The 14,551-nt window shown below is 37.5% G+C and overlaps 1 protein-coding gene across 2 annotated transcripts in view; it reads right to left on the minus strand.

Moving 5' to 3' along the window:
• Window positions 1–14,551, minus strand: part of plekhh2 (pleckstrin homology domain containing, family H (with MyTH4 domain) member 2) — a 47,265-nt gene that overhangs the window by 4,986 nt on the left and 27,728 nt on the right. For both annotated transcript variants that reach the window (XM_084092355.1, XM_084092354.1), the window contains 18 exons: window positions 13,240–13,376; window positions 13,042–13,155; window positions 12,651–12,737; window positions 12,383–12,541; window positions 11,151–11,231; window positions 10,915–11,067; window positions 8,839–8,947; window positions 7,641–7,753; window positions 7,356–7,535; window positions 7,125–7,222; window positions 6,869–7,046; window positions 5,611–5,766; window positions 5,427–5,524; window positions 3,091–3,232; window positions 1,996–2,141; window positions 1,782–1,911; window positions 1,274–1,360; window positions 105–254 (listed from right to left, as the gene is read on the minus strand). In XM_084092355.1, the coding sequence (XP_083948481.1) occupies window positions 105–254; window positions 1,274–1,360; window positions 1,782–1,911; window positions 1,996–2,141; window positions 3,091–3,232; window positions 5,427–5,524; window positions 5,611–5,766; window positions 6,869–7,046; window positions 7,125–7,222; window positions 7,356–7,535; window positions 7,641–7,753; window positions 8,839–8,947; window positions 10,915–11,067; window positions 11,151–11,231; window positions 12,383–12,541; window positions 12,651–12,737; window positions 13,042–13,155; window positions 13,240–13,376 (2,318 nt within the window). The remainder of the gene's footprint in view (window positions 1–104; window positions 255–1,273; window positions 1,361–1,781; window positions 1,912–1,995; window positions 2,142–3,090; window positions 3,233–5,426; window positions 5,525–5,610; window positions 5,767–6,868; window positions 7,047–7,124; window positions 7,223–7,355; window positions 7,536–7,640; window positions 7,754–8,838; window positions 8,948–10,914; window positions 11,068–11,150; window positions 11,232–12,382; window positions 12,542–12,650; window positions 12,738–13,041; window positions 13,156–13,239; window positions 13,377–14,551) is intronic.

The raw sequence follows: 14,551 nt of genomic DNA on the forward strand, positions 1-14,551 counted from the left end.
TTTTTACACAAATAACAGCTGTCCCACAATTGTCATTTCCACAACAACCTTTTTCTTTTTAACAACAACAACAACAAAAACTAATTTAAGAGCACAATACTTACCTTAGATGGGGTCATAGCAAACAGATGCTTCTCTGTAGACTTATCTTTGGATGTGTTGGTGCCAGAACTTTGAGCTACTACCAGCATAAAGTCCTGACCACATGCTCCAAATGTTACAATGCTTTTATGAGGGTAAGATCCAAGGACTTTCTAGAAGACACAAGGTGATGACTCATCTTAGCCCTTCACTAATATGAATTGTTTTGAAACAACATGAAAAATTGCTGCAGCTCTGGGGCCGTATTCACAAAGAATTTTAAGGCTAAAAGTAGCTCCTAACTGGCGAATTTAGGAGCAACTCCTAAAAATAATGGGCGTGTCACTCGTAACTTTAGGACTGCTAATTTTTTTGACTAAGAGTAATTCACGAAGCATTTTAGCCCTAAAAGTAGCACCTAAGCCTGGGACAGCTTAAAAGAAGTCGAGAGGACTCCTAACTCACTAAGACCTATTCACAAACCGCTTTTTGTGGCATTTCACGTTGCGATGTTTTGAAATGCGTATGCGGCGGCTACAGGAGCTTCCAATCGCGAGGGAACAATTTTGCATTGTAGGCATAACTAGGGATGCAATAACACCACCAACAACAACCAAAACTAGGCTACTCATTGCATGTAAACTAATTGTAACGTTTCATTGTGAATCAAATTAAAATGTTCTTCTCTTTGCAAACGTAGGCAGAGGCATATAGTGACAGATTAATTCAATAATGTTGCAAAGATATTGCATCAATCCATATGTTTCATTAGGCTACTAGGCTATTTGTTTTGCCTTACTCTTTATTCATTTAGGCTATTTATTCAGTTATTCATCATCTTCCGTCCTTCGCACTACTTGTGTAGCGCACGCATTCTCAGACCTGTCACCTGTCACTCATCATCGTAGGGGAGGTGTTTGGAATCATTCCCGCGTTACAATCATCAGCCAGTCAAGGTGGTCACTTCAGTCAAGCTCGTGCATGTGTAATGACGTCATCCATAGCAACGAAGACTCACTCTTAGTTTAGGAGTTGTCATTTTTCTTTACTAAGAGTAGGTCTGAAAGGCGTTGTGAATAACTTTTAAGAGAAAACTCCTAGCTAAAATCTTTTAGTGCGATTTAGGAGTACTCCTAGTGGTAAGATAAAATGCTTTGTGAATACGGCCCCTGAAAAGAACATGTTCACTTACTATAGAGTTAAACTCCAATATGCTGACTCCATCTTCATGTACTGCCAGCCAAACACGCACATTCTTCTGTGGAGATGAAGTTACGGGCTACAGGGAGAAAGAGAGTATGACTAAGACACAATGCCACAGCATTTACACTTTTTTGAGTATTTAAATATTGAAAGAATTGTCTTTAGTCTTAGAAGGAGACTAAAGGCCCGTTCACACCAAGAACGAAAATCAAAGATAACTATATCAGAGCACAATATCGCTCTGTTTATTATAAGCGCGTGCTGCAGTTTTGTCGTCTGCCACTTTCAATTCTCGAGCTCTTTAAAGCAGGGTGGAATCTGATTGGCTGTCACTGTTTTTATTGTTTATCAGCTGAAAAAAAAAATCGTGTTTCTCTGTGCTGTATTGTTATAGTTGAAGTGTGAACTCTTCTATTCTTTTATATTTAGAACGATTTTTAGAACTTTATCGTTATCTTTATATTTATCGTTCTTGGTGTGAAGGGGCCTTAACTCACCTCAGCCTCAAATAGTTTGGCTCCAAAAAATGACCACTTCCGGGCCACTGTCAGGTAGATTCGTATGCACTCTGATGAACTCCGCCCCCTCAGAGGTGCCCAGCGGGTAGAGAGTTTCTGCAGCAACTGCCTGAGAAAGCATGCAGTACAGTTGGTAAGCCAAACGAATTCTTTGTGTTCTTTTTTTAGCTTGTTTCAGTGGAGGCATAAATACCTCATTTGTTCCTCGGTGGAGGTGTGTCTGTAATGCTTCGGGTAGAAACGCTCTATAACCTGTTTGAGTGTCTGGTTAGACTTAGTCTGTGCAGCTCCTGAACCACTTGGACTAGAAAATGGGCGCTCAAAGTCCCCAAACTCCACCTGCATGACACAAAACCCATTAGGTTTATTTACAGTACTTAAATGAAATGAAGCCTATTTTAGGAACATTAAGATGTTTTGGATTATGGCATTATTTCATTGAAAATTAAGGACATTTTCTCCCCAAATTCTCATGACCGCAATGTATTCAGACATGTTTTTAGTAACTGCCATTATTCTCCATTAACACATTACTATAATATAATATTTACTTAAATGAGCATGAATTTAAAGCAGTAAAACAAATACTTTTGTGTATGTGACACTGATTTATTTCGAATTATGGAAATGAAAATTAGTTTTGATTAATTGACATGAAAATAGTGTAAAAATACACACAAAAATGTATGGTACCTAAAATAGAGCTAATTTTCTTTAGAAGTCCCGTGATATTTTGGATAGAAGTTTCACCATGCCATCGTGATTTGTTTTGGCTGCTTTTCAAATGCATTTTATGCATAGAATGCATTGTTTCACTTTTGTTCTAGACTTAAAATATAGGAATCTATTGATTAAATATTAATTATATGTTTGAAACTATGACAGTCTAAACAAAAAGATAAATAATAATTCATTAATTCATTATGTATCATGTTAAAAAGATTTATATAATTTTTACACAAATTACAATAATTTGTTTTTTTTAATTGGTTTTGATTAATTGCCATGAAAATGTTACAATATAAAAAATTAAATTAATGGTAGCCAAAACTGAGCTAATTTTCTTTAGAGGTGCTTTAAGTGATCAGATCCACTCGGAGTCATTTTGTGCATTTGAATTTGCTGACATCGGTTTGGCCGGTGTGCATTTTGGAGAGAGGGAATCGAAGAAATGTAGTGGGCTGTTTAATTCGTTGACAAAGTGTGGTGAAATACAGTATGACCTGAACATGTTCTTGACAGGTTTGTAAGATTTCTCCAGTAATATAATAGAAGCAGCACAGTGTACCTGAGCAAGCAGGGCGGCCATCTCTAAAGCAAGCTCTTTGTTGACAGGGAAGTGTCCAGCTGTAATCTCCTCATTTGTTTGGTATGCCAGAAGCAACCGCTCTCTCTCGGTCTCTCCTCTCATCTGCTGGGAGAAGTACAACCTACAGGGAACAAACAAATTGCAGCCTGTTGGATGTAGGCTTGTTGATGATGTTCTGTTTAAGAATCTGGGGCGGGATTCACAAAACAATCTTAAGAATAAAATTCTTCTTCTATTTTCTTCTTATTTTCTAACTTAAGAAAAAAAGATAAGACTATTTTGTATTCCCAAAACCTTTTCCTAAAAAGGTTCTTATCTTTTTTCTCAAGATTGCTCTTAAGACAACATTTAAGAAGCATTCATATTCCTGAAAAGATTGGGCCTCATTCACCAATATCTTCCTAAGAATTTTCTTAACTTTGTACTTAATAAACTTCCTAAGAAAAGTTTACGTCGGATTCATGACATGTACTTAAACAACAGAATTGCTTAGCTAATAACAAATCCAAAATAAGAAAACATTAGTGAATGTCAGAATCTTTGTAAAAAGTGCATAAGTGGGGTTTAAGGACACATTTCTTCGTAAGAACGGTTGGTGAATGAGGCCCATTGTTCTTAAAATCATTGTAAATAACTTCTTAAAGTTAGGATAACCTCCAACCTGTCTTAAATCTCCAAAGACAAGATGTTTAATGAATTAATTCAGTTGAACAGTTAAAGCTGCAGTCCGTAGTTTTCCCTCTTTGTCGCCATCTCTGTTCGAAATCTACAATTGCAGTTATTTGCGGAATTATCAACTTTACGTGCGTTGTGCCTCGGCGTGGCACAGCACGGATGAATATGTTTTGAGGAGAATGTGAAGCTGTCAGTCACTGCGCCGGTGTGGATATTGTCATTCAGAATCACAGATTCTACTTTTTGGAAGTATGACCAACATAAGAATTTTCACCGGGAAATGTCGTCTGAACAAGTAAGGGAAAAAAAGCATTGCAGTAAATCGCGCCGATTAAATCTAACGATCACTTATCATATCACGTCAAACTCAAATTGTTAATGTTAACAACATCAGCATTGCGTGACTACATTTAATGCCCTTCCGATATGTATCCTTGTTTTCGCATGGGCCCGGTTGCAGTCTCTTTTTTTCTCTGAAGTCCGAAGTCTTTCGCGTTTGTTCGGGTGAATCTCCAGTTGTCACTGGTGATTGTTGTTTGAACCTTTCTGGATCCGCCATCAAATTGATAAGTTTAATTATATCAAGTGCTGTGATTACAGGCTATAAATCTCCACCTCCAACATCCTCACACGCAGCATAGCCTACTAAACGAGACTCCTTCTTTTTGTGTACAGATGTGACGTAATGACGCAAAGACATGCTTGAATTTCGCACGGAAATCCACCAGCACTGGAATTAAAAACTTTATTACAAGCTTACCGTTTTGAATCGAGCTAAGCCAAGCAGAGAGTTTTGAACACTGGCTGGTTATATACTTGCTCAATTTATTTTGGATAATTTTTAACCCAAAAAAGCTACGGACTGCAGCTTTAACAAACAAGTATTCATTACTTCAGTGAGCTCATTGTTTCTGCCTTAAATTATAACATTGTTTAAATTAATAATTTTTGAGCTAACTGATATTTGTATATGTACATTTCTAAAATTCATAACTAAGACAGTTACCTCTGATAACAGATCACTCTAAATTGTAATGTGGACTCATGCATTTTCTGTAAAGCTGCTTTGAAACTATGTGTATAGTGAAAAGTGCTATACAAATAAATGTGCATTGAATTGAATTAATTAGATTGTTTAAAGATTAAGCATCACAACATAACACTAGCTACATATAATACATATTACTAGCATCAGGAATGTGGGCAAGTGTCACAAACAGTCATCACTGGAGTGAACGTGTATACATAATGCATTCACTCTAGCTAGAACTAGTGAGGCAGCACACACAGATACCGGACACATTCACTCTGTGGTACATTAAAATCACAGCGCTAAGTGATTAACTCCCATCAAGCCATTTGCGACAAAAATAGTCGCTTATTATGATAACTACGGAATCTGCAGGTAGCACAAAAAGATGGGATTTGAGGTGTTTTTCATTCAGCGTGTCTTCAGCAATACACACCTTTCAATCAATAACACCAAAGCCTTTCATTTTCTTCTCAAGAAAAAAAACAATTCTTAAGAAAATATTTGAGAACCTCTTAAGAATTTTTCAAGAATTGCACTAAGGAATATTCTTACGAACTTCTTAGAATTTATCTTAAGAATGTGCTTGAATCCGACCCCTGTACTCTACCTGTTCTTATAAGTGAGTTTCACCGTCCTGGCATTCTCGGATTTGCCTGTGTGCTGCTCCTTCGAGGCCTGCTCCCATTTTGCAATAATGTCACAGATCTGAGGACACGGAACATTGGTTTTACGATAAAGATGGCTACAAAGTACAATAAGTCACTGTCCAGTAGAGTGTGTGTGTGTCTGACCTTCAGGTTTCCCTGAAGACAGTGCTCAAGGTCTTTGTCAGTGGGGTCATCAGAATAAAGGCCGAAACCAGACTGACCAGTTTTCCTCATGCCTGTGTCCTGGTTCAGCCGACTCTGAAATTCCTCCACTGTGGATGAAGCATCAAAACCAACAACCTGCCATACAAAGACAGACTGTTAGCTTAGACAAGTAGATGGTGAATTACCAATAGTTCGTAATGTCATTTTTAAAGAAACAGTTCTTCCAAAAATTTCCACATTATTTATTCACCTTCATGATGTTCTAAACTGCTAAAAAGCGAAGTTCCCAGACTTTTTGAAAATGAATTTCCATGACTTTTTCTTAGATTTTCAGGGTATTAGATATTTTTATTTAATAATTAGGTGGCGTGGATCAGTAATGTTTTAAATACTTAATAAAACTAAGCAAGGATGTAATAAATTAAGCAATGATAGCAAAATAATTTATAATCTTATAAAAGGTTTACATTCCAAATAAATGCTGTTATTTGAAATTTCTATTCATCAAAAGAATCCTCAAACAAATGTATCAGTTTCCACAAAAAAAGCAGCACAACTGTTTTCAACATTGACTATAATACGAAATGTTTCTTGAGCACCAAATCATCATATTAGAATGATTTCTGAAGGATCATGTGACACTGAAGACTGGAGTAATGATGCTGGAAAATTCAGCTTTGCCATCACAGGAATAAATTACATTTTAATAGTTTAATATATTGGAGTAATATTTTACAATATTACATTTTTATGTATTTTTTATTAACTAAATGCAGCCTTGGGGAGCATAAGATATTATTTCAAAAACCTTTTTTTTTTTTTTTTTTTAATTTTGAACAGTAGCCTATCAGTAATTTTGAAGGAATTATCTCCAATAAGTCTCTTAACAGACAATTTTCCTCCACACAAGAACAAGAAAAAAATGCTTTGGAGCAGAGCAAAACTAGAATAATAATAATAATAATAATAATAATAGTTATGTATGTCCATATGTCTCTTGCTCTCTATTCCAAGTATTCTGAAGGAAATTCTCAGATAGCTTAGGATATAACGCACACATAAAATGCTAAAACAACTTTTATAATACTTTTATGAGTTTTTTGTCATTTTTGGTCACTCACGAAATGAGCTGCATGAAGATTTAAAAGAACATCCGGATGAGTAAATAATGACAGATCAATGTTAATTTCTTGATGAACTGTTCCTTTATCATTAAGTGTTTTGGAAATGTATGGACCTGGTAGGTATTGTTAAGGAAGTGTACAGGTACGCTGAAGGGCAAAGAGTGGTGGTAAGGGTTCCTGAGTAAGATTGATAAGATCTCCATACGTGAAGATCGGGCTTGCCGATCCCCTTTCTGCTGCGTCCGCTCCAGTGACCGTTGGCAATAAATTGCATACTTTCCCACCTCCGTCCTGGGGAGATTGAGCAACTGTCAGATTAAGTGAGTGGAATGTGCTTCATGGAGGAGTATGATAATTTATATGATTTACCTTGAATCTCCATATCTTTTGAGATGAACTTGCAAATACCAAAGAGTGGGGTGTGTGGGCAGGAAAAGACCGACACACAGAGCCAGAAACTGCCACCCCTGTGTTAGAGAAAATGTAAACAAGTCATGAACATCCTCATAAATCACTCCCAAGTTGGTGAGAAACACAAAACAAAGCCAAGCACCCCCTCTAGTGGTGTGTGTTCACATCACAAGCATGTGATTTTCTTACCTGCAGGGTCCCAGGCGCTCCGTGTGGTTGCCTCTTCTGTGTCTGTTTGATAAGCTGGCAGTAGATCTCATTTTGCAGCTCTGGGTGGGTGAGACACACTTGTAGAGCACATTGGGCAAGAGTCACGTGATAATCTATGGCTGGAGTGTCAATGGCCACATTAATGAAGAGCTGACATGTCTGTAAAGAAGAGAGAAAATAGTGTTTTGCCTGTGTTTTGGGGCTATGCTCCCCAAATGTGTAATGAATGAACACACACACACACACACACACACACACACACACCTTAAATATCTTGATGGCTTCAGTTTGTAGAGCCTGTGAAGGCAGGGTGGTGAGAGGAGAAGATAGTCCTTCCTTAGTGAAACATAGCATTGGGTGTTTCCAGAGAGGAGACTCTGAGAAGGAATCGGACAAATATGGACATTAAACTGTTTTTATACAGCGACAGTTTAAAAGGGCAGCATGAGGTCAAAATGAACAACTTGAGAATTAAGTAAATTTTTGATATAATGTTTGCCATGGTTACATTTTAATAACATATGTCAAATCAGTCTCAGCCTCAAGCACTACACCCACATACCACAGTCCTTTCATTTAGTGATGTTAACCACCACACAAATGCTTGGGGCCCATGAGATCTGGGGGCCCCTGCTGGCCATAAGCCACTGAATAAATCACTTAGTCACTGCATCTTTTATTTAATACAGATAATAAATTCAATCTGACTATATAATAAGAACTATTTTCATTATTAGGGTTAGGACAACTGTAAAATTACAATATTAATATGTGTGGCTGTCTTAATTTCTTTGCTTTCAAGTGCAAAACTATAGAGGTTTTATTTTGGCAGAAAACAGCTGGGAGACCTTAAACCTTTTCATTTGTTGACAACAGATTTAAAAGAGCTTATCATTGCAAGTTTAGGAAGATGGTTGATGTGTGTTGCATTTTAAAATGCAGGTTATAAGCGACCCAAATTCACTTGCAGAGATGGAGTTTGCAGTTACTCCAAAACAGTGAAAATACCAGATCATGAGCAGTAAGCCTTATAAATATGGAAAAATCACATCCCCGTCTTCAAATACAAACTTTGCTGGGGACCCTAAAAAATGCTAATTTGCCCTTGTGTCCACAGACCATCTAATGCATGGTGAATCCACGCAACTACTGGGAGCTTCATTATTTGAATTTGTGTTTTTGTGTCAGCCTATTGTTGTAGCATGATCAATAGTGGTTGGTCATTTACAATAAATGTCTCTTCCTGTTTAAGTTGGTGGTTCTTGGCCAGAATAAGCTACATGGTGGACAAGACCTAATATGCTGGGATTTGTTTCTCATAGCTTATTTTTCAAGAGGCTGATTTTCCAAGGAGGCATGTCTTCTCCTTCTACTGCATGTCTCTGATGTAGGACACTCCAGCACAATGAAATATATGAAATTAATAACATGATCATCCAGAATTCAGCTGTTAGTTTCTTACCTGGGTCTCCCTGCATGTTGAGAAGTTTACCAACCAGCTGCTCAAACTCAGTTCCCACCTGCCCCACTGAAGTGCCTGCTGCCATAGACAGATGGTAAAACCAGGCTGTCTACAGGAGAGGAACACATACAAGCAACAATGACGTTTTCTTTTATCATAAACTACCCAAACATTTAGGATTATCTTTGAATTTATACCTTTTCTGTGCCGTAATGATATTAAATCCCTTGTGAAAAAGAAGTACACTTACTAAAGCATAGTAAAAAAGAGTACTTTTAAAAAAGAGCACTTATTATGGAAACATACTTTAAAACATACACGTGTTAAACTGCAAGCATAAGGTTAGAAGGTAAAAATTATAAAAAAGAAAAGGGCCTTGAGATAAAGGCTTCAGATAAATAAGGTCGTCAGGTTTATGTTCTGTTCTGTTTTGGTTTCGTTTTATGCGTTCCCAGTTCTTGTGTCTATTTCCTGTCTTCCTAAGTTGACCAAGGCTGTGTCTGAAATAACCCCTTATACCCTTAAATAAGGCACTATATTTAACCGATGTACACAATGACTAAAGAATACCCATAATGCACTGTGAGGACTGTGCCGAATGAATTCCCACTTCTGACCAGAAGATGGTGCCTGCAGCTGAATCATCCATCCATTTTCCAAACCGCTGGTCCAGTGTGGGTATAGTAATAAAATGCGTGTATAAATAATTGATTTTTAAATAGTTTAATTAAGGTTTATACATGCTAGTTTCCATGACAGAGTTAAAGATAAATCTTTTCTTTACTACTGTAACTGCCAGTTTGCTAAATTTCAAATGATTATTAAACAGCAAGCACAAACTATGCAAAAGTGGCAGCCCTTCCAGCGTGCTCAGTTTCCGAATTTGCACACTCATTTTCAGTTACTCCTTCAAGTGGACTATATTAGTTGAGTAATCTAGGGAATAGTGAATGGAGGTATATGGGGCAATTTTGAACACAGCTCTGCTTTCCTAGAGTGTGCCTGTTAGTTACTGCTACAACTAGATCCTGCTCAAACTCAAACTCATCCTTGCTGCAACCAACATGACAGAAAAACAGACAATAAAAATGGATCTGGCAGCAGTTTTTCTCAGACCAGAAACCAGAATCTGTGTTCTATTTTCCAGAATGGCATGGAGATTGAAGCATATGTGGAGGAACTCCTGGAATACTGCAACCTGACATCATTGGAAGATTGTTCTACGATGGTCTGTTTATGGAATGGGCTTGGCGAGAACATCGGTCGTTGGATGCCAGCGGGAGGTTCCAGCATGACCCTGGCAAAGGATCTGGACACTGTGATGTGGCCGTGTGGCTCATCATTTTCCATCTGTGAGGTGGAGGACAACATCGCCACACAGCTACAGCCATCCTAGTCAACTCCCACCATCCTGATATCGCCAATCATCTACATAGAGTCATAGCCATTACCAATCAAAGAACCAGAACCGACTGCAGACGCTGAGCCAGAGCCTATTCCCGCCAGTCTGACCAGGTGTGTGAGCCGGTCCCATGTCTGTCCCAGAGGGAGTTTGGTGGAATTGGACAGCCTGGTGTGGCTGATTGACTTGAGCGACACAGAGACGGCTCCCGTCCTTGTTTCTGTCCTTGAGCAACCTTCTTCCCTGCCAAATTACCTCAAGCTGTTTAGATATTCCAGAACTTTGTGATGTCCTTCCCACTCCGCTGGTTTTTCCCAGCACCAAGCAAAAATCCTATGTCACTGATTATGCTCCAACCATCCATCTTAGTTTTCTGACCTTTGTACAGGAACAAGGTGAACTCGTGTGTGATGACATTCAAAGCTCCAACATCCCTTTTCCCAGGTAAATGGAACGCAGCATTACTTCTATTGTCTAGTTTAGAAAATACTCTCTTTAAGTACACTTACTGTACATTTTTATTTAATTAATATTAGATTATGTGCATGTAAATATTTCTTAAATATACAAGTGCACATCCAATAAAATTAAGTGCACTTCCCTTTCTCAAGGGAAGTTCAAGAGGTATTTGTGGTTGTATTTAAGTATAATTCAGTATGGCTTTCCCACTGTACCTTCTCATGAGGTGAGTCGATGAGCAGGTATGTCAGGCCCTGGCTGATTGACTGAATGGACAGGGTATACTGAGCAGAGACTTCAGCTAAGTCACATGACTTATGCACTTCCTCCACACAAGCCTCCCACAGTTTGATCTGACCTAGGGGAAACTTGGTAGGGAAATACAACATTAGTGCATGCACACATACAAATGTCTTGTGCAAGATGACTCTGATTTAAGGAGACAAAAGACCTTGTCATCTTGACTTCTGAAGTAATAGAGAATCTTCCCAAAAAGCACACACCACACATGCTTCGAGTAGCCATGTTTCACCTTAAAGAGTCAGAGACAACATATAACACACAGCAAGTTATAAACGGCTACAACTTAAAAAAACAAAATAAAGAAATTAATACTTTTATTCAGTAAGAATTCATTAAATTGATCAATAGTGACAGTATATACATTTGTTATGTTACAAAATATTACTATTTCATATAAATTCTGTTCTTTTGAACTTAGTAATCAAAGATTCCTGAAAAAATGTTTCACAGTTTCCACAAAAACATGAAGCAGAAAATAATGAACATTGAAAATAATAGGAAATGTTTCTTGAGTACCAAATCAGCATATTAGAATGATTTCTGAAGGAACATGACACTGAAGACTGGAGTAATGGAAACTACTGAAAATGTAGCTTTCTTTAAAAACATGCGTGTCACAGTCGGTGGCTGAATTAAGTGCACGACGGAGATACTCAAAATAAATCTTTAATCTAAGATTCAAAATAATAACTAGGAGAATAAGTAAGGGTACGTTTACACGACAACAATAAGCTTAAAACGGAAACGTTTTTCCTTTGAGTTTTCCAAGTACAGACGACATCAGTCAAAACGATCGCCATTCACACAGATCTGTGAAAACGACTAAAACCCCTGTATTCTGCTTCCAGGCCGTTAGATGGCGATGAAACACTATAGACTGAACACGTAATACGCATGTGCATGACGTCATCGTCTTCAGAGATTCGTGTTTTTGTTGTTTACATGGAGACCGTTTTCAAAAACTTTCAAAACTTTGCATTTTCAGGCACCCAAAATGCCATTGTCGTGTAAACGAACGGCCAAAGTGCATAGATTTTTAGTTGAAAATGGTGTCATATAAACAGCCCCTAAGAGGAAACAACTACGAACACACTGACATCCAACAATGCACAACAAGGAACTAACACAAAGTGTGTTAGTTCTTAAGTACAAGGGCAAACAAAGGAGCTAACGAGAAAATTAACGAAACACACCTGAACTGAGGACTCAAATCAATCTGTAACCATAGAAACAAACAGGCAGGGAATGGAGGAGAACTGAACCAATTAACAAACTAACTGCTAGCTAACTAACACAGTGAACACAATGAAAACTGAATCAAAAACAGAACATACATGTGACAGTGTATAATACAAATGATTTTTCTTTCCTACAGAATACCTTCGTCAGGTGTCCTTTCATAATGGGCCGTACGTCTGGGTGTGTGAAGAGCGGACTAGCAGCTTTGATCCTCAGGACGCTCTGCAGAACCCTCAGCCACTCCTCCAGGAGGTTCGGGGAATCTGCTTTCAGATTACACACACTTTTACCTGTCACCACCTGAGGGGACACAACATCAACATGGACAGTCAAGTGAAATAACATGCTCCTATATCTGAGATGTATGAACAAATGCTCTCTCTCTCTCTCTGACACACACACACTTTACCTGAAGCATCTGTTTCCCATCACCACGTGCTATAGTGCTACATGCGTTCAGATCAATCTGGCCTTGGGGCTTATGGATAACGTCACTCTATGAAACAAAATCAAAGAATCTCAGGAAACAAAGTATGTTTTATTTGTAGCTTGACCACCATACTGTGGTTATTGGGTCAGTCAGTTAACCTAATATATTGTTAGCATATAGTTATATTTTAAGCTAATTATATAGCATCAACTAAAAAGTGTTTAGAAAGTGCTTTAAAGAAAACGTACAATTAAAAAATATAACAATTTTGTGAAAGAAATAAAGAAACAGTAAAAGCAAAACAAGATAATAAAATAGGACAACAAACAAATTTAAAGAAGTAAGAGATACACAAGCCATTTAAACTGACTGGTGATTTGTAGTAGAGAAGCTCCCCATCCTTCAGAACAAACCAGTGCCTCTTCCATGCTTTCTTCCATGTCTTTACCATCTTGAGAAGGTACCCAGACTTCTCCATAGACTCCTGAGATACAACACATTCTCATTTGGTCTCACAGGTGTGACTCACTGAAAAGCACAAATGTGTGCATGTGTACATGTGTCTTACACTCTTGCCGTTGTCACTGTTGGACGAGCAGGTCTTTGGTAGTTTGTTTTCAGGTTCAGAGCACTCCGTATCAGTGGAGTAAGCGTCAGGAGGTATGGCATAGTCGCACTCAGATGTCATAGAAGATAATGACACAGCTAAGCAAAACACAACACATTCATTAAAGGTGCAGTATGTAAGAATGACAACCAGTGGTTGAAATAGGTACTGCAGTCCAATTCAAAATATCGGAGATTGTCGTTTCTCCCGCCACCTGCTCCTCAGACTGGACGGCCCTCACACGAGCACAATGGACAATGAAAATTGGTAATGTGCAGTATCACAGACCAAAACAATAACAAACATTATTTATTTTTATATTATAACACAAAAAAGTGTTTTTCAGAGAAACGAGTATGTGAACTTAGCATGTTTCCTCAATATATGCAAACATATTATGGTATTTTTTATGCTTTAGTAGAGTGAAAAAGTTACATGCAGCACCTTTAAGGTGTGTTTGTCTGTAAAGCACAATAACATCTTTTTTAATGGGACAATTTTTAAAGCAAAAGTATTATCAATTCATAAACCTTTAAAATTTTATTTTTAAAAATGTAATTAAATGAAAATAAAATAATTCCTTTAAAAAATATTTAAAAAAAAAAATTCCAAATAAATGGCTGCACAACAAAGGGTATTTTATAATGTTTTATCATAAATGGTATGAATTAATAAGTAATTTGTTTATATAATAATAATAATAATAATAATGATGTAATAATAACATTATATAAATAAATGATTAATATAATTATATGTAAAATTATAAAATTAAAATTAAACTAATGGACACTATAGCTTCATCCCAATTCATAGGCCACACCTTCAAAGTCATGGCCATGAAGGCCATGGCACCTTCTGGCCATGAAGGTCAGAACAAGCATTGTCAAATGGGACGGTCTAGCCTACAGAGGATTGTTCTCGTCGCCTAGCAACTGTGACAGCTAATGTTGATGAGTGACAGTTACGTTTGTATTGGACTTTTTTGAAAGTTATATTAAACTGTCTGAAAACAAAACAGGGTTCAAAAATCTAAATATGTTCATCATGGTCCATTTCTGTATAATAATGTCTTATTTTGATATTCTGTTGTGAATTCAATTCATTGTGGGGTAAGAAAGGTCACGAAGGATCCATCTGTTGTATCCTTCATTGCACAGGAAACCAAGGACGCATTTGGAGGCCGCATTTGAAAGAGCCATTGAATTGGGAAAGCCTTCATTGCACAGCAGTGATGCAATCAGCTTTTGAATGCAGCCTTCGAAGGATGAAG

Source organism: Abramis brama, assembly GCF_963993115.1.
Source record: "Abramis brama genome assembly, chromosome: 19".
Lineage (NCBI taxonomy): Eukaryota > Metazoa > Chordata > Actinopteri > Cypriniformes > Leuciscidae > Abramis > Abramis brama.